This window comes from Microtus ochrogaster, chromosome 4, assembly GCF_000317375.1.
Source record: "Microtus ochrogaster isolate Prairie Vole_2 chromosome 4, MicOch1.0, whole genome shotgun sequence".
Lineage (NCBI taxonomy): Eukaryota > Metazoa > Chordata > Mammalia > Rodentia > Cricetidae > Microtus > Microtus ochrogaster.
The window spans coordinates 75,740,417-75,761,255 of record NC_022011.1 but is presented as its reverse complement, the minus strand read 5'-3'; the positions used below and the strand labels follow the sequence as shown (position 1 = coordinate 75,761,255).

Sequence of the window (20,839 nt, the reverse complement as noted above, 5' to 3'; positions counted from 1 at the left end):
TCTCGAACTCACAGAGATCCGCCTGCCTCTGCCTCCCGAGTGCTGGGATTAAAGGCGTGCGCCACCATCGCCTGGCATTAAAATACTTTTTAAAAGTCTTTGAACTTAATTTACACTGATTTTATCTGTCCTGTAGCATTTGTGGAGCCTGGTTGCTCTTATTCCCATATCAAAGGAATCATTTCCTCCCACTACAAACCAATTTTCTGGTTCTCCTTACTCATCGGAGGTTTCAGATTTTGAAGTCCAATAGAATTTTCAGTTTTTCTTTTCAAAAAAATATTCATTTTATTTTATACGTGCATTGTGCTGTGCGCCTGAGCAGATGTCTGTGCACTACATGCATGCAGGGTCCTGTAGTGGTCAGAAGTGTCTGGAGCTGGAGTTAGGGGCAATTGTGTGCCATCACTTAGGAGCTGGGAACTGAACCCAGGCCTTCTACAAGAGGAGTAAATACTATCAACCACGAAAACATCTCTCCAGCCCCTACACCAGTTTATACAACTGGTCTTTAGAGGCAGGCAAAAAAACAAAAAAAAAAAAAAAAAACAAAAAAAAACCTATTCTAAGACTTGGGGAAATAATATTTTAAATGTTGGCTGTCAACTGATATCATAATATTCTTCCAGTCTACATAGGAGGCAGGCAAAAATAGCTCAGTGAGTAAAGGCATTCACTGCTAAACCTAGCAAACTGAGTTCAAGGTTGTTTGAACTCACATGTGGGAAGGAGAGAACTGACTCCCACAAGTTTTCCTTTGAAATCTCCACAAGCACGCACACACACACACACACACACACACACACACGATAATATAATATGGAGAAAATTCTAAATTCATCAACTTAAAAATATCTATGGAAATAAGAGAACTTCAGTTTTTTTAGACCTTAATATTTATGCTATCCGATGTACTACATGGCATGTCTAGTAAAGAAAATGTTTCTCATTTTTGTTCCTTGTTTTTCTTATGAGGGTGTCTTGGTTGAATACTTTCACTTCCAAGGAAGGTTGCATGGGACTTACTAATCACTACCATTAGACTTGGCGATATGGCTGTGAATTCCATGTTAGTGAAAGCCCCAAGTACCATCTTTCGTTCTTTTTCCTTACATAAGCATACCAATAGATTTTGATAACTAAATCTACATAGCCTTTTAGTATGCATTTTTATTATCAAATTAGGTTCTGTCAATGATAATATATATTCCAAAATATCACAACAGTAAGAAAACCTTTCTATTTCAATTCCTCGTTTTATTTTATTTTTTTTATTAAAGAAGATGTATAGCAAGTCTTTTCTGTCCCACCTGCCAGAACCCAAATAACCAAATGAAGACTGTTATCAATTATGATAGTTGGCTGATAGCTTAGGCTTGTTTCTAACTAGTTCTTTTAATTTAAATTAAGCCACATCTTTTAATCTACAATCTTTTATGTGGCTTAGTTACCCTTACTTTGTAAAGCCCATGCTGCTCTTCTGCAACTCTGGCATCTCCTACAATCCTGTTACAGCATCCTCTGTGCCTGGAAATCCTGCCTAACTATTTGGCCATTCAGCTTTTTGTTAAATCAATTCAAGTGACACATCTTCACAGTGTACAAAAAGATTATTCCATAACAAAGGTTTTCTTCCAAAAAATATTTTTAGGCCTGGCATGGTGGTACATGCCTTTAATTCTAGAACATTGAGAGGATCTTAGTAAGTTCAAGGCCAGCCTGAACTACATACTGAGTTCCAGGATAGCCAGGACTATATATATATATATAGAGAGAGACCGTTTCAAAACCCAAAATAAAGAAATAATTAAAAATCTTCTGCTTTATTCTCCAAAGAAGTACACTTTTTAGATTAAAATGCTTAGGAATAGTGATACGCAATGACATCTTTTGAGTTGGGATAGCTTACTGGCAAATGACAATGAAATGTATTCCAGTTCACACTGCTGAGTGTATTTGGTGTGTGTGTGTGTGTGTGTGTGTGTTTGTGCGCTCACGCGCGCTTGCATGGTGCGTGTGCTGTTGCTAAACAATGTGCATACAAGACCACCTGGGATCTTGTTAAAATGCAGATATTGATTCAGCGGGCCCCGCATGGGCCCTGGAATTTTGCATTTCTAACAAGCTCCCGGGTGGAAACAGGTCCTGGGGTTCAGTGACCACACCACTAGAAGCAAGGTTCTGGAGAACAAATGCATTCCGGCCAGTTTTGATTATTGAGTCCACCTCAGAATTAAGCACTTCTCCAAGTTATTAACCTATCGCGGAATGATGTGACCTAGTGATTTCCCATGGCCAGCTCAAATCTCTCGGATTTTCCAGAGGAGAAATAGCCGCTCACGATTTCCCTTTGCCCTGACAGTCAGACACTTCCCATCCCAGGTAATTTCCCTCAGCTCATCTGTGCAGACGCCACTTCTTTTGTGGAACAAGATGGCCAAGGCCTGCTGCCAGACAGCACATGGATGTGAGGGATGATCCTGTCTGCAAGAAGCAGAGGTTTTCTTTTTCTTTCCCCATTTTCTTCTCAAGAAGCCAAGTTTCCTCCTGTAGTAGAACCTCCGAGATGCCCGAAACACTTTTAAAAGCCTTTGAGGTTTTCTCTTTTCTCTGTTAGCTTGATACAATGGTTAACGGTTAACGAGACTAGGAAACTTAAAATGGGAATTTGTCTGTTAATAAAACAAATTGCCATTTGCCAATTTAAATGAAATTGTTTGCAGCTCCTGGTTATTTAAGGAAGTGGCAACTCCCTTCCTTTTGTTTCTATGACTTTGCACTGGCATATTGTTTGAGGTGACTTTCTCTTGCCCAAGTTATAAATCGTGTAACAGGAAAAATACAGAAGCTATTGTGAAACCATATACATCTATTTCAACATTCACATGTATGTTTCTTAAAGGAACCACGACATTTGCAGTTTTTCAGCGAATTCAGCACTAGTAATGTTTACATGTCACTGGCGGGCAAAAAAAAGCACGGAGCACCGACTGCCTATGGATTCTGCTTTAAGGTACAGGTTTAATGTTTTGGTATATGGTTAAAGCAAGCCTCAGTTTTTTAGGTAAGCTTGGGCGTCTTTTGGTTTCTTTCTTTCTTCCTTTTTTTTTTTTAAAAAAAAAACAGAGTTCTCTTATGACTAGGAGAATTTTAGTGACTTTTATTTCAACAGGTGTTACCTTCAAGATTTGCATTAACAATAAACCATGTGCTGTGGCCTTCTAGCCTCACAAAGCAGGAGGGCCCCGGGACCTGAAAATGCTCTGTGCGGAGGAAGAGCCGAGCAGGATGTGCTGGGTGACCGCCATTAGATTGCTTAAGGTAATGTTTCCGGAGGGTCGGGGGCCTAGCCAGTGCTCTGAGATGTGTCATGTTTGAAGACACCTCCCTTCCATGTGGGAAGAGGCTGTGCTCGTCTGTGTGACTGGTGGAGAAGGAAGAGATGTAATCACTCCCAGATGTGATCACTCTTGAGAGATGACCATACAGCAGAGAGCGTGGCTCTAACCCCTGTGTCCTTGGTGTGTGAAATAAGTGTCCTGTTTCTAGAAACGACTTGTCTCTACTGTTGCGAGCTTTATCTGGGTAGCCTGAGTGGCTGGATGATGTGTCTCCTGTATACGACTTGGTCTGCATTTGTAAAACGGCCCCAGATCCATAGGGATCGGGTGTCATGCTAGGTGAAGGGAAAGTTTGATTTTATAGTTTTCAATGTTTTTATTGAGTTCAAATTTGTCATTTTACCTTATTATGAAGCATTTCTGTTTGACACATTCAGCATGTTGTGCAACCATAGCTTTTATTTAGGCTCAAAAGCAGATAGTGGTCTCAATAAGTAGATTCTCCCAGGCCCTGATAGCCACTGATCCGAGCTGTTCTTTTGAATGTACCCTGGGAATTGAATGATGTATGTTCTCCTCCACGTGGGCATGTGTTTGTCCACTGATGGACATTTGTGTTCTTTCTATATTTTGATGGGTGGTGTGTTTGTTATCCTAACAAACACAAGAGAGTCAGAGACACAAGAGCCTCTGGGACAGGCTGATTGACTGTTCTAGTCAGTCTAACGAGCTTTGGGTTCAAAGTGAGATGATATCTCAAAAAATAAAATGGAAAATGATTGAGGAAGACACAAGACATGAACCCCTGGCTTCCAAAAACATAGTCTACATACAAAACCACACACACACACGAACATACACATACACAAAAGCAGTATAGGAGACATCCTTTTGCTTTATGAAAAATACTCTAGATACATAAAAATTTATACCAAGTCTGAGGCTTGTAACAGAGGCTCGTTGCTCTGTATTGTGCTGTATCCTGGCTAAGTGTCAGCTCTTTCCATTCCCGTCAATTAGAACTCTGCCAGCTTCACTCTCGCTTAGTTTGGTGCCTGTCTGCCCCTCCATGGGACAGGCAAATGTTGAGGTGACCCATGCCCTACCCCTCGGCCAGAGTTAAATGCTTTCTAAAGACCCCCAACAGCACCGAGGCACTGCCAGGATCAGGGACAATACATCTTTGAAGAAAACTGTCTTATTAGTAGGTAGCCGGCTTTTCAATGCTGATAAATAAAAGGTGGCCAAGCAGCGTGTTTCTCGTGAAAGTGTTGGTTTGAGGTTACTGTCTGTTCTCTGAAATGAACGGGTCTAGGAATTAAGCTCCTCTACTTTTCTTTGTGAAGTTATTGTTGGCTTGGAGTTAAATTTCATTAGGTCCCATTAATGTCCATCAAACTTTAAATTAAAAAAAATTTTTTTTAGAAGTTGAGAAATAATTGGATAAAGGAGTCAGCATGGAGGAGTTTAAATGAGAATGGGTTTATATTCATGTTAAAATCAAAATCTTGAGAACAGTAATTCTCCTCTTTGACATTTTTTTCCTAATTACCAAATATATTCGCTTTGTGGGAATTACTTTAGGGAAATAGTTTAGTAAAAAGAAGCTGTTATGGAATTCATCCTGTGGCTAAGATTTGGTTCCTCGATTCTGTTTTCTATTCGGTCTCCATATTGGTCATGACCCCCCACCCTCTCGTTTTTCCATTACTTCAGGAAACAATTTAATGCATGTGATCGTCAAGGCAGAGGTTTCTAAGTATTGTGCTGGCAGACAAGTGTGTCATCAGCCCACACTTGCCCCGTGGAGGCAACACAAGGCACAAGGAGCTGGCCTAGGCAGGCTCAGGGAGTGAAAGTAGGTGACCCAGGCTGGTCTGCAGGAGATCTGCAGCTAGCTTTTAAGGAAGACTCCAAGCCAGGGAGGGAGGCCTAAGCTACACTCTGGCTTTAGAATGTGAGGTTGAAACCTGGTCAAGGCTTCCCAAGCCAAAGAGGTAGCTGTCCTGCGTCTGGTGGTTGAACTGCTCCCAGTGTTGGTCATTCTTCAAAGTGGAACAGACACGCGATGATGATCTTCACCTGGAGTTGATGCTGTATTTTGCTCCTCAAAACCGATGCCCTTACATTCCATGCCTGACTACATCTTCTTTTTTAGAGTCTTTCTGCTGCACAGCATTGCTGGCTCAGATGCGGCAAGAGCTGCTTGCCAGTGATGATTGATGTGTCCAAAGCTGGTGCTAGAATACAGGTGCTAGAACCTACCAGAGGTTTCTTAGCTGTCCATGCAATGGCAGCGTTTGAAGAGTGTGCTGAAATAATTATATCAATAAAGTTGGCCATCTCATTAGTTTTTTTTTCCTTGAGCACAGTGAAAAATTCAAGGGGAAAGCAACCAGATACATTTTTAAATGAATTTTTAAAAATTTCATTTTACATTCCAATCACAGTTCTTCCTCCCATCCCTCCTCCCATTCTTCCTCACCTTCTCCCCCCTCTCCCAACTTACCGCCCATCCACTCTTCCAAAGGCTAAGGGCTCCCATGGGAAGTCAAGAAAGCCTGGCCCATTAAGTTGAGGGAGGACCAAGCCCCATCCCCCTGCATTAAGGCTTAGTATGGCATCTCACCATAGGGAATGGGCTTCAACAAGCTAGCTCATGCACCAGGGATAGATCCTGGTCCAACTTATAGAGGTCCCTCAGATAGACCAAACTATACAACTCTCTCCCTCATACAGAAGGCCTAGTTTGGTCTCTGGGAGATGCCACAGCTGTTGTTCTAGAATTCATGAGTTCCCACAAGCTTGGTTCAGCTGTCTCTGTAGATTTCTCCTTTATGATCTTGACCTCCCTGGCTCACATATTCCCTCCTCCCTCTCTTCAACTGGATTCCCAGGACTCAGCCTGGTGCTTGGTTGTGGATCTCTGCCTCTGTTTCCATAAATTATGGAATGAAAGCTCTATGATGACAGTTGGGATATTCACCTATCTGATTACAAGGGAAGGTCAACTCAGGCACCTTCTCCACTATTGCTAGGAGTCTTAGCTGGGATCATCCTTGTAGATTCCTAGGAATTTCCCTAGCCCCGGGTTTCTCCCTAACCCCATAGTGGCTCTCTCCAAGATATCTCATTCATTACCTTCATTCCTCTCCTCCCAACTGAACCATCCCATTTCCTCATGTTCTCTGCTTTACTGCCCCCCCCTCACCCCCAGTTTACCCAGGAGATCTCATCTAATTCCCCTTCCCAGGGGGATCCATGCGTCCCTCTCAGGGTCCTCCTTGTTATTGTTACGTAGCTTCTCTGGAACTGTTGGTTGTGGTCTGGTTATCTTTTGCTTTACATCTGGTATCCACTTATGAGTGAGGACATACCTTCTTTGTCTTTCTGAGTCTGGGTTATCTCACTCAGGATGTTTTTTTTTCTAGTTGTTTGCAAATTCCATGATGTCATTGTTTTTTTATAGTTAAGTAGTATGCCATTGTATAAATGTACCACATTTTCTTCATCAATTTTTCTGTTGAGGGGCATCTAAGTTGTTTCCAGGTTCTAGTTATTATGGATAATGTTGCCATGAACATAGCTGAGCAAGTGTCTTCATGGTATGATTGAGCATCCTTTGGGTATATAAGCCCAAGAGTGGTATCACTGGGTCTTGAGGTAGACTGATTCTAAATTCTGAGAAACTGCCATACTGATTTCCAAAGTGACTATACAAGTTTGCACTCCCACAAGCGACAGAGGAGTGTTCCCCTTACTCCACATCTTCTCCAACATAAGCTGTCCTCCAGATTCTTATGCAGACATCTCCAGAGTGGGTTTGCTCACAGCAGTTTGTATGCTTGTTTCTCGAATATATGATCCTGGCTTACTTTCCCACAGTAGCGTTCTAGTTAATTTTCCATGATACTGTTTCCTGAAAGTAAAGGCACTACCATTATTTACATTTGGAAAATTGAAACTCTGTGTTGGAAATCTAATTCATTCCCCATTTCTTTGATGCACGAAGTCAAAAATAAATATTGTAAGAATACTTAAAGAAAAAGTGGCCTGGGAGATACTCCACCTGATGGAGTGATTTTTTTTTTAAGTGGGAGGACCTGAATCACTAGAGTGATGGGATTTCCGGAACCCATGTGAAAGGAAGGCTGGCTTGAGGACAGGCATTTGTAAATTCACCACTGGTCAGCCAGCCCTGCCTACCTGGCAAGTTCTTGGATAGAATGTGGGTTTTTTCTAAAAAGAGGAGGAGGAGAAGGAGGAGGAAGAGGAGGAAGATATAACTGAACTGAGGAATTACAACTAAGGTTGATCCCTGGACTACACACAAACACACCTACCCATTCTAGGTCTGTGGATTTTAGCTTGATTTTCCTTTAGTTAACAGCTAATATCCACTTATAAGTAAGCACATAACAAATGTGTCTTTCTGGGTCTGTGTTACCTTTCTATGGATGATTTTTTTTCTAATTCCATCTATTTACCCAAAAATTTTATGATGTCATTTTTTTTAACAGCTGAGTAACATTCCATTGTATAAATGTATCACATTTTCTTTATCCATTCTCCATTTGAGGGGGCATTTGGGCTGTTTCCAGTTTCTGACTCTTATAAATAAAGCCACTTCGAAGGTACCTGAGCAAGTGTCCCTGAGGTAGGATGAAGTGTCCGATGGGTATATGCCCAAGAGTGTCATAGCTGGATCTTGAGGTAGATCTATTCCCAATTTTCTGATGAACCACCATATTAATTTCCATACTGGCTGAACAAGTTTGCATCCTCACCAGCAATGGAAGAGTGAACCCCACAGAAGAAGGGGAGAAAGAATTGTGGGAACCAGGGGGATGGAGGATATTTGGAGAACATAGCCTGAAGAATTAGGGCTCACGGGGTTCACAGAGACTGACGTGGGAATCACAGAGCCTGCTTGGGTCTGTGCTAGGTCCCCTACACATATGTTATGGTTGTTGTCTTGGTATTTTGGGACGACTCCTGACAGTACCAGTGAGGGTGTCTCTACTGTTTTGTCTGCTCTTGGGACTTTTTCCCTCCTATTAGGTTGCCTTATTCCGTCTTAATATGAGGGTTTGTGCCTAATCTTACTGTTCAGTATGTTCAGTTGATATCTCTGGAAGGCTCTCTCTCTCTCTTCCCCTCCTCCTTATCCCCCCCCCAGGGAAATGGAAATGGAGTGGATCTGGGGGAGAGGGGAGGTGGTGGGGATCTGGGAGGAATGGTGGGATGGAAAACTGCATTCAGGATGCATTGTATGAGAGGAGAACACATAAAAATTGTAAAAAAATAAAAAGGAAATGTGTATTGATAATATATAGCTATGAATGGGTTGACAGTCAGTCAGTTGATATCCTGAGAACATGTTTTCTGTGTGTCCGTTCTGCAGTATGGAATGCAGCTGTACCAGAATTACATGCACCCATACCAAGGTAGAAGTGGCTGCAGTTCTCAGAGCATACCACCCATGGTAAGGACCAAGGTTTCAAATCTTGACTTCATAATTATATCATCTAGTACTTCATTACACTAAACATATAATGTTTACATTTTGACTTTTGTTCTCAAATAAAGTAATTCTCTTGCAACATTTTCATGTAATGTTACAAAGAAGTCTATCTATCTATCTATCTATCTATCTATCTATCTATCTATCTATCTATCTATCTATCTATGTTCAGTCTCTGTAATAAAAAACACAGAATATATAAGAAGCATTCAATGAAAGCCAATAATTTTATTGTTAAAGTAAAAACAATGGAAAGGATTATGTGAGGCATTCAGGGTCACTATGACATCTGAGATAAGATCATAGTAAGATAATTTATAGAATATTTTTCTTGGCTATGTGGATTATGCCTCAGTAACCATTGATTTGAGTTGTAGATTTATTGATGTCTTTCAATATTAATTTAGTATTGTTATAGCCAAATAACATACCGTTATTAAAATATTTGAAGGCATATTATGAATACTCAAGCTCATCTTCATCCTGATATTTTAATAATAATATTTTTTATCTTCTAGGCTATTAAAAAGTCATCTGCTTTCCAGGAAACCATAAAACTAGTCGAAATCTAGGTCATCCATGACATTTGCACAGAACTGCTTCCGCAGCTTCGCCTTGATGTTCATTCGTAGACACGCGTCTTGTACTTTCTCAGAACTTAATTTTAATTCCCTATCCATTAACACAAAACATTTATTTCCGAATGTAAAGTTTCTGCTCTGTTCTTTTTGCTGTACTCCTTGGTATTTGAGTGCATTCAAAATTCAGGTGTATGTGCCCGTGTTACAAATTAGTTAATGTGCGTTCCTGAAATCTGTGTCTCCACTGAGGTTAACATACATTCTTCATGGCTGTGACCAAGGAAGGTCCGTGTGTCTCACTGCTCAGCTAGCAGATGCAATGTCCTGCTCTAGGAATCAGGCATGAAATGATGCTGGCTACGGAGTCTGATAGAACTGAAGAGAAAAGGCCCTCAAATTTTGTAGTTATGTTCCTTTAAGTGGTCGAAAAATAACTTTTCATTTTTGAAACATACCCTTATAAGCCTTAAAATAAGGAACTAAGGAAGATAATGAATCTTATAAAAGCAATCTCTTTAACGTGGGTGTTTTTATACTTTGCCAGCTTACTTTTATCTTTCAATCCCTCGCATATAAAAAAACATTGAATTTTATATTATCTTAATCTTCTAAATCTCTCCAAATTTCTTTTAGAGTCTGAAGTTATTATGATGAATTTGTTAACAGCATCTAAGCATTTGGAAGCAATTATTGTTTAATGGCCTTTTAATCATAGGAAAATATTATAATCAAACTCCTTTCCATGCCCATCTCTGTCATTAGCATCCAAGCATGGGGTCAACTCTTACCTTTAGAAACTGTTTAATACGGAAAATGCTGGCAGTCAAGGTGTGTGTGTGTGTGTGTGTGTGTGTGTGTGTGTGTGTGTGTGTGTGAGAGAGAGAGAGAGAGAGAGAGAGAGAGAGAGAGAGAGAGAGAGAGAGATTTCAGTTATAGTGTAACTTGATTACTATGTATAGGAAGACAAACTCCATTGTGACTCTTGCTGGGTCTGGAGACTGAAGAGGAGAAGCAGTTTAAGTGTGTGTATGGGAGAGACCTGTCCTTGGGGTGGCGGTGATGATCGGAAAGGGCAGTGTTTATGACTTTTATCTATGTAGTTCATGATTTATGTGCTAGAGACTTGGAAGCAGTGGGAGACGTTTTGCTTATCCTGGCGTCTGTGCAGGATCCCACTTTTCTAGGTTATTATGGAAGAATTAGAGGCTTAATAGAAGCCACACACCTACCTTAGCTGCTTCTCATTCAGGGACTACTTAATAGGATGTCACATATAAAAGACAGGATACCCAGTTACACATTTAAAGGCATATTCTATAATTTTTTCAACACATACACTTTGAGAAGAGAAATGATGAAAGCAGTTCATACACCATACTGACCACCATAACTGCATACAGCTACCCCTCATTGACTTTGAGATGGGAATCAGCTGCAGTCATTTCAGGAGGCTGGATACACCTGGTTTTTCACAGGGCAAAGTAAGGATTCTTGTGAAAGAAGGGCCTGTTGATAGGGTCCTAGCTGGAACGGGGAGACAGGGGAAATCAACCAGAGTTCCCTCTTTTCTCCATTTTTGACCTAACCTATATATTCTAAACTCAAGTTCTTTCCTGTGCCTCCTATTTGTGTCAGTAAAAGAACCGTAGACAAGACACAGCATGTCAGTTGCCCCTTTTTCCCAGAAACTATCTACATGACTTTGGCTAGTGTCTAGCTTCTTACTGTGCAAAGAAAAAGGGATTATGGAATAGTCTCTGAGGACAACGTGTCTCCACTGTCCTGTGGCTCTGTAGGGATGAGATGAGGTGACAATATAGGAGAAATTCTGTGCCCTTTTTGTAATGAGGGGCTGTGGATTTATTCAGCTCCTTCGAGTGGGATGGTGTGCCTGGTAGCTAAACTCATAAAGAGACATGTTGTGCCAAGGGCACTAATAGTGGGTGGATCAGATTTCAGCGTGGGTTGGAAAACCCAAGCTAGTCCCAGACCCTTTCTTGTTCGGAAAGAAGGCAAAGGCTGTTACAATCATGGACTGTTTCTTGGGGAATGTCTCATCCATCTCCTAAGAAGAATGGGGGAGAAAAGGAGGCGTATAATTGAGAAATCCAACCAGTTTTGAACGTCATCAGCATTGCTTTCCTATGTAAAGAAAATTGAGCTGAAAATGACCTTTCCAGGCTGTCAAATTCAGCTTCCTTTCTATTTCTTTGTCCACTAAAGGTAAACTATTAATTTTTCATCCACCACCTGCCATTCAGTAGAAAACATTTGCTGTATTACTGTTTTCCCACAGTGTAGTTACCATAGCGAATAAAAATGTTCTTTGCTTGTTGTGCAATCTCCTTACATTTGCCAGGTAATTATGATCATGGGATCTTATTTTACATCCTTGTCTGCTATTTGTGGGGAAGGAAAAAAGAAGAAGAAGAAGAAGAAGAAGAAGAAGAAGAAGAAGAAGAAGAAGAAGAAGAAGAAGAAGAAGAAGAAAGAAAACACAGAGCAACTGATTGTGTTTATGTCTCTTTCCTAACATCATTTTTATGTTATCAGGCACTCGAGAGTGCAGAACCATCTTGGCATGTGGAGGTAGAGATATTATAGGGATCAAGCTATCATTAGGATCGAGGCCAGTTACTCTGTGTTGGGGCAGGTGGATGATTTTCATTAAGGTCGGCAAAGCAAAGGCATATCCGACTGGTCCACAGCCCGGCACAGAAGATCACGGGGTGAGAAGGGCAAACTAAAGTGTGACAGCAAATAGAGATTACAGAGACAGCATCTGCTGGAAAGAGCAGCTGTCTGTAATAAAAACTTCCCGCAACAGACAGGGGATTGCATGCGGGTCTCAGGAAGAGAGGTGAGCCGTAATAAGGCTGCAACTTCTCTCATGTTTTGAAGAGAAAATAGCAGATTCTAATAAGTAGGGGTCTGTGATGCAGTGATAAAGGAGCCCTGAATTCTTCCTTGTGGATAAAATTTTGTGTGAAGTCCACACGTGACCATGGGTTGTTGACTGAATCCTCGGGGAGGTAAGAAACGGCACTCTCTGAAGGTTCCCACATGTGGCATGGCTTCCCTTCACCACCATCACTACACTCTGGGTTCATTCTTTTAATAATTAGTGGAGATTAATAATAAGTGTCTTTCTTTCATGCTGTTTTCTTTGGGAAAGTCTTATGTTATTTCCCTGGCTTATGAAAACAGCAAGACTTTTAAACTAGAGACTTTGAAAATTCTGTTTTCTAGATTCTTGACTTTGTGGGGTGATAAACTTTTAAAGAGATTTATTGCCAAATAACACCCTAAAGGAAACTAGGTCCAGGCATTGATTGGTTTGTTTTCAGGGAATTGAAAACAAAAGAATAAGCATCATAACAAAATAAACAATCAAATAAAAAATTGATGGTCTTCTCGCTTATTTAAAGCAGTCTTCATTTTGTGACACTGTCTGTGGTTCAGGCTCATGTGTGTAGTTTCCATTTTTCCATGGGTCTCCCCAAAAGAAGGATACAGATGATGCGCTGAACACAGACATTTGAATATTATGGAAATGTCTGAATTATTATCCCACAAAATTTTGCTTCCTAAATTTAAATTAGAGTTGGTGCCAGAAATTTTTAAAATAGATGTCCAATTTTGTTCTTCCATAAAACACTAGTACTTTTATTCAGCAACTATGATAGATTTTAGAATTATAACAAACAATGAAAAAAAGTAAGTTTCTCAGGATTTTTAAATTTCTGACATGCTATTCTTTGGGTTTGGGGGACTATAAATTACTATTCCCTAGAATTCTTAGAAACTTTGAAATTGTGTCTATTTCAAGGGTACTTTTATACAATCTCTGTACTATTATATTTGGATAACTAAATTCATTTTTATAGAATATATGCATCAAAAATTAATAATAAAAACATGAATACTAATTCTAAGTAGATGTTTGCCAACTTAAAGTATACCTTTTGTAGATATGTGTTTTATAAAGAGTGAGTCCAGCCTAGAGAGATAGCTCAGGAGCTAAGAGCACTGATTGCTGGACCTGGGTTTGATTCTCAGCACCCACATGGATAAATCTTCTGTAACTCCAGTTCTGTGGAATTCAATCTCTTCTTTTAGCTTCCCTGGGCACTACATGTGCAGACATATATGAAGAAAAAACACACAAAATAAAAGGCTATTTCATAAGTAGTTGAATTTGACATTTAAATGCTTATTGACAAAAATCTTAGAAGGATGAACTAATAGATCATTTTAACATAATAGTTATGCCTCACTCAATAGGTATTTTGCCATCTTCCTGGAAAGATGAAGAGCTAGTTTATTTCAAAGTTTTTCTAAATCCATCCATGCAGTATTCACTTAGTTATCTTGACAATTACCCAGTAGCTCACTGGATTGATGAATATTAGTCCACCATCTTACCTTATACGCAATTTAACTTTTAAATTTCTGATTAACCACATTCAGAATCCTGTAGGAGGCACAGTCTAGAGAAAGCATTGGAAAACCACGAATTGTTAAATAGGCAGGTCTTTTTTCTTCAAAGGAAGAAAATGACTGATGTCTGGTCACCTAGAAGACCGGAGTGGACATTGTCTAACAATCTGGTGATCATTTGCTATTCTGTGGAGCAAGCCTTCTGGACTCCTCCAATATCCTGAACAGTGTTTAGGCCCTCATCCTGAGCTTAGTCTCCCAGTGAATAGAACCCATCCCTATGAAGAACTTTATTAGTAGATAAAATTCATCTACCAACAGACTCCATCCTTACGCTTGTTAAATCCTTCCTCCCTAGGCCCTTACCCTGAGCACTGTCTATCAGTCAATAGAACGGATGCTCATCGTAAAGGTCACAGGTGCTTTGCTACTTTGCAAGGGACTTAGTTCCTTTATAACTATGCCTAAAGCTTTGTTGAGATAATTGTCACATGGAAACCTCTCTTCAAAGAATTGCTGTGCTTAAATGTGTAAGGGAAATAAACTGTGAAGTCAGACTCTGGAAGTTTTGACCCAGCACCTGCTAAAGACACGTGGAATCTGCACCTGGCATGGATCCTTTCCCTGCTGACCGTGACCTTTGCAGGGTCCCTGACCGAGTGGACACATATGGACAGAAAAACACTGAAGGGTAGTTGGTAAGGTATACATTGATAGCTCAGAAGTTTTTGTTCTATTGTTTGAATCTTTCAGAGAAGCATATCGGAGAACTCCCTAGTAGCAATGGACTTTTCAGGTCAGAAGACCAGAGTCATAGAAAACCCCACGGAAGCGCTTTCCGTTGCCGTTGAGGAAGGGCTCGCTTGGAGGGTAATGCTCTCTTCGTTGTTCTCATATGTTTATGATTTGAGTCATTTTAGAAGATTAGAAGTTGAGATTTTATTTTCGTTCCCTTTTATGCTCAGAAGAAAGGATGTTTACGCCTGGGGAATCACGGCAGCCCCACGGCCCCCTCGCAGAGCTCGGCAGTGAACATGGGTATGTCTCCTCTCGGTGTTCGTCAGCCAGTGGAGGGAAAACTAGATGGATGGTCCTTCAGATTCAGTCACATGGGACAGGATGGGCAGTGCGTGTAATGAGATCATGGTCATTTCAGACAAACCTTTGTCTTCCTTCAGCTCTCCATCGGTCCCAGCCATGGTTTCATCACAGAATTTCTCGAGACGAAGCTCAGCAACTGATTATCCGGCAGGGGCCTGTGGACGGGTAAGTTTGATATTTGCAGTTTGAGAGATAATGTTTGGATTTTTTCCCTTTATGAATAATGATAACTTGGCACATACTAAGAAATTTTAATTTTGACTCATCACAAATGAGAGGCCCTTTTGTTCCATAAGTATGGTTGTCACTCTGTTATAGCAGTGTTTAATGTTTGTGTGTAAATAACCAACAGGATACTTTATCCTTGACCAGTTAACATTAATATCCATTTTGCACGAATGCTATCATCTCAAATACTAGTGGATGAATGGTGGCATCTAAATCTATTGAGGTGTCAGCATTTTGTTTTGTAAATATAATAGATATAATCTAAAATATATTTTATAGCATGATGTTTTCATAAATCAGGTTTCTTGATATGTTGCAAAATATATTAATTAAAATTTTTCTTATATATTTTGAATTCTTTCCCCATTTTTTGTTCTTTTTATGTCTTTATTGCCATTTCTCTAAAATAATATGTGCCTATAAAATTGCTTTTTGGTGATAACCCTTATTATTTTTAATGAGTATAAAAGAAGAAGCTAAATGAATTATCCAACATTTATAATAAGGATTTTATGTTTCACTTAGTATATTTCATTCACTTAGTATAATTTTAGCCATCTTTCTTTCTCAAATGCACAGCAAATTGGAAGGTGGTGTTTGTATTTGAAGAGGAAAGAAAGCAGCATCCATTTAAGCAAGTAGTGATAGATCTTTTGTCTGCAAAAGTTGGCTCAGGATGTTGACAATATTTAGTTTTTTGATACTGGCATTTAGATAAAGATGCACATCTTCGATTCTAAGAAGAGATATGACTATGTTTCTATATGTCCGAGCGTAGTCCCTGGGGTTCTAAATGTGATGAGCTGCAGAGTTATACAGAGAAGAGACCAAGAAAAAAAAATAAGCACTTACCTAAGTGTTCTAGAAGATTACAATTCCATTAATTTTTGAATTCAGTATTTGTAAATTAAATGGTATAATTGAATAAAGAATAATATTGAATATGTTTCTTTAACCTTTTTTTCTTTTTTTTCTATTTGGAAAGATGTGTTGCTGCCAAGTATACCACTAGGTGGTAGTGCTGATCTTCTTGGGGAAGAGAATTAGAGCTGACTTTACCACTGAAATGCCCTCTGCCCAGTCCCCCAGTGATGTAATTTCTGAGTCTCACACAGTACACAGGAAATGGATGCTTTCCTCAGACATTGGCTGCCTCTTGGCCCAGGCACAGTGAGATTAGTATTGGAGTCAGCGTAGGGACATTTACACAGGGTGCCTCCCAACAATTAATACAAAACTAGATTTGCACAGCGCTGCCAGGAAATACGAATCCCTGCCTGGTAGTCTTTTTTCCTTAGGCCATTAGGCCACATCTTGCCTGTCTAGCCTGACATTATAAAGGTTTTATGCTGGCCTCTTCAAGGTTAAAGTGCAAGTTGTTTGGTGTTTCTTTTACTTAAAACATTTTTACCTAAACATTTCACAAACAATTCCGAGATTAATTTGTTAGAATATATTCATTACTTAGTACTTGTGTGTGTGCTGGTAGAAACAGGAGGGCCCACTGCAGGAGAAGGGTAAAAAACTATTTGATTCCAAATAATTACCTCCTTTCAGGGGCCTGTCAGGACCCGTCAGTTAAAATAGCAATGTCCATCCTTTGTGATGGATAGCTGTGTGGGAGTACCTAGGTTCCCAGTGAGAATAGGGCATCATAGTAGTTACTGATGCCATTTTAAAGTTACATTGACAGTCACAATCATGCAACCTGCCAAAGGGTTGTGTATCTACCCTACTATACTCCATTAGTATAATGACAGTTCAGCACTCTTGTTTTCCAAGTTGCATGGTTCTTTCTCATTGGTCAACCAGTAAAGGAGGCCCCGAATCTCCCATTTATATGTATGCTTTCCTGCATTTGAACACGCTGTATTTCTACGAAATCTGAGTGTGAAGAAAGACACAGTGAAATTCCTTTTCTCTCTTTAGAGTTTTCTTGGTACGGGACAGTCAGAGTAACCCCAGAACTTTTGTACTGTCAATGAGTCATGGACAAAAGATCAAACACTTTCAAATCATACCCGTAAGTAACTGTAGTCACAGTTGCATGCCCTGCAATCCATTGGAGATGCACAGATGCATGTATTGGAGATGTTCTTAATGCATACGCTTTGGGAAACTTTGGTTGTCTTTTGTTCCTTTTAGCAAATATAATTTGGGAGCTTGTGCTTTGACTAGAGTTAAGTTTGGCAGAAATGGTTTTATGAGCCTGAATTAATATAAGAAATACAGGAATTGTAAAAATTAAATTTCCCTCTGTTCCACAAAATGTAATTTAGCAATACTGTGTAACCCTCATGCCACACATTGTTAAAGGCCACTAAAAAGTCCTTCTTCTGAAGGCCACTAACAGATTATTTTACAAAACAGTGCTTGAAAGCCCCTGCCTCCTTCTTCCTCTCAAATATATATACTTTTTTCATGTTAACTTCTTCTTTTTTTATTTATTTATTAAAGATTTCTGTCTCTTCCCCGCCACTGCCTCCCATCTGCCTCCCCCTCCCTCAATCAAGTCCCCCTCCCTCATTAGCCCAAAGAGCAATCAGGGTTCCCTGCCCTGTGTGAAGTCCAGAATTATACCAGCAATGTTAACTTCTTTTTAACCGTGACGAAATCAAAGGTGTTGTATAACTCGTGGATATACAAATTATTCTTAGAACATTAAGAAAATCCTTTGTTATAGCCTGCTTTGGTGTTCCTCTTGTGTTGCTGATGCATATACACATGTGTGCATGTGTGTGGTGTGCACCCTGGGAGCCCACAAAACAGCAGAGATGTAATTCATCCTCACAAAGGTATTTCTTATGTTGCCAGAATGCCAGAATATTCCTCCTGAGTCTCCTCTTTCTGAATTTTTCCAGTAGTTGCCTAAAGTGTCCTCCCTGCTTCTTTGATTATTTTTTATTATGTGATCAGCAACCTCAGCAAATATGAAGAGATTTGTGCCCCAACGCATGACTAAAAACCAGTCCACAAATCAAATCACAATCCCGGAGAACCTAGACAACAATGAGGACCCTAAGAGAGACATACATAGATATTATCTACGTGGATAGTAGAAAAAGACAAGATCTCCTGAGTAAATTGGGAGCATGGGGACCTTGGGAGAGGGTTGAAGGGGAGGGAGAGGCAGGGAGGGGAGCAGAGAAGAATGTAGAGCTCAATAAAAATCAATTAAAAAACTGCAAAAACTCTAAATGAAAACAGATGTTTTATGCTTAGTAAAGACTACAGAACCCTCACTGCTGATAGGCAATTGTTGTGCTATCCTAAATATGCTGAACACTAGGAGAATTAGGAGAGAAAGAAGTAGACTGCTTAATAAAAGAATAGATAGCTCCTTTTAAATGCAAGAAATATTACCAGGCAAAGTGGCCACGGGGCTATTTTCATTGTCCTTAGTTTTATAGACTTGTTGATTTAGGCTTATGAAAACATAGTGTGCAGAGAACTATATTTGCAGTTCTGGGCTGTTTATCCCCTCCTTTGTTTTGTTTTTAAAATATTTGCTTGTTTGCTCATTGCTGTTCCTTTCACTGGCTTGTTGCTTGTCCTATTGAAGGTGGAAGATGATGGTGAGTTGTTCCACACCCTGGATGATGGCCACACAAGATTCACAGATCTCATCCAGCTGGTGGAGTTCTACCAGCTCAACAAGGGAGTCCTTCCTTGCAAGTTGAAACATTACTGTACTAGGATGGCCCTTTAGCCAAACAGTATGTGACTCAAAAAAAAAATGGAAGAAAAAGGATACAAGAGAAGAATGTTTAAGGAGAAAAATAAAAAAAAATAGGCTGAAAATAAACCATGGTGAAAAAAATTGAGTTACAAGAATGGTCATGCATTGAAACTTAGTGAAGACTTGGATTGGTATTATACTCATTACTTAAAATTTATTAGTTAAAATTAAACCTTAGTAAAAAAAATACTTGCTTGTGTTTTGTGTGATTATACATTCCTATAGTATTTTGTTAAACATGTAACTTTAAGGAACAAATTGTCTTTGTTTACTTTTGTACCACCAGAATTCTCACCATGAAGTATGAAAGAGCAATGGGGGGTAGGTTACAGACTTGGGGACACATGCTTCCCCTGAGCACTGATGAGGCAAAGATTTGACAGGCATGAGCTCAAAGTCTGACTGTGCCATGAAGTGAGACCCTGTCTTAAAGAACAAGGCTTTGGATGTAGCCACGTGGTTCTGCCATTGCTTGAAGTCCTGGGTGTGATCCTCAGCACAGCCAAAAGTGAAAACCAAAAATTCAGAATGTTTCTTTACACACTGCATTTCAGCTATGCTACCTTAAAAATATTAATAATATAATAAAAGCTTGAGTTATCAATTAAATGGAGCTACCTATAACTAGGCTTATATAGTTATAAACTATTTTAATGTACATATACTCCTGAGTTTAAAATAGTCAAAGCAGGGAAAAATCTAATTCATATTGTTAAGTGGGCTGAATTATTTTTTGGAAAATTGTTTTTTGAGATAATTTATAATGTTTTAAAATCTCTAGTTATACAGTCTCTCCCAGTAATAAACCCTTAGTTGTAGATTATTAAATTTTTTCATTTATTAAATTCATTCATTCATTCACTCATTTTTTGGTAGAGAGATTTATCTTTAAGGAAATAATCAAAACAGAAAAGGTTAGGATAATTAACATGTGCTTCAAGACTTATAATCTATGATTTTGTGCCTGGTCACCACAATATTTCACATTTCTCTCATGGTCTGGTTTGCACCATACTTTAGATCCTTTTACTAATAGATCAGTTTCCCAACAGAGCAGGTGAAATTCAAGGTTTCAATTGAAAGATCCAAACAGTTAAACCTGTTTTCTTTGCTTTGTGTGTTTTCCTTTTAGCTCCTCACTGTGGTAGCTAATCAAGCCGCAAACTTGAAACACTGAGATACTATCCTCCCTCATCATCTTGGAGACCTTCCAGAAAGAAGCCAATACCTCCTCCTCCCCCTTTTCTCTGCCTTTCCTCCTCGGCTCCTCCTCTTTTCCCTTCCTTCCTTCCTTCCTTCCTTCCTTCCTTCCTTCCTTCCTTCCTTCCTTCCTTCCTTCCTTCTTTCTTTCTTTCTTTCTTTCTTTCTTTCTTTCTTTCCTTTCTTTTTTCTTTCTTTCTTTCTTCTATGACTCTTTTTTTCCTTTTGAAGGATAGTAATAGTTGTTCTTAAAAAAGGACTAGAAACAAAACACCAGCAAACTTTGATATATCTTTTTTTTTTGTTTTTAAACTGACCTTTGTAAGAACCTCGTGGGAAAGTTAAAGATTTCTTAAAAAATATTTCAGAAGTGCATACTTTATCTTAGATAACAGTGCTGTATTTTGGTAACAGAGCATGGTAAATATTCCCAAGATGCTAATAAAATCAGTCATCACTGAGATGTAATTATTGTTCAACTTACTTTAATATTGTAAGCTTAACTCCTGAAGTACTGAAACATAGGCCATTTGTCTGTTGTAAAATCCTGGTCTGCTCTCTCTGAAGGCTTAAAGATACAGGATCTTTAACTGTATCAGTCCCTCTTCATCTTCCAGAACAGGTCTGAGTAGATCTGATTTATTTCTAATTTATGAAACACACTTTGTGTTTTGAGTTAGAATAC

General features: G+C 39.4%; 1 protein-coding gene across 3 annotated transcripts in view; it reads left to right on the top strand.

Moving 5' to 3' along the window:
* Grb14 (growth factor receptor bound protein 14) overlaps window positions 1-19,141 on the top strand; it is a 98,288-nt gene extending 79,147 nt beyond the window's left edge. For all 3 annotated transcript variants that reach the window (XM_026778727.1, XM_005346486.2, XM_013346038.1), the window contains 8 exons: window positions 2,903-3,013; window positions 3,226-3,321; window positions 8,746-8,826; window positions 14,640-14,756; window positions 14,852-14,924; window positions 15,065-15,152; window positions 17,145-17,238; window positions 18,778-19,141. In XM_026778727.1, the coding sequence (XP_026634528.1) occupies window positions 2,903-3,013; window positions 3,226-3,321; window positions 8,746-8,826; window positions 14,640-14,756; window positions 14,852-14,924; window positions 15,065-15,152; window positions 17,145-17,238; window positions 18,778-18,924 (807 nt within the window). In that variant the 3' untranslated portion in view covers window positions 18,925-19,141. The remainder of the gene's footprint in view (window positions 1-2,902; window positions 3,014-3,225; window positions 3,322-8,745; window positions 8,827-14,639; window positions 14,757-14,851; window positions 14,925-15,064; window positions 15,153-17,144; window positions 17,239-18,777) is intronic.
* Window positions 19,142-20,839: the final 1,698 nt, after the last annotated feature.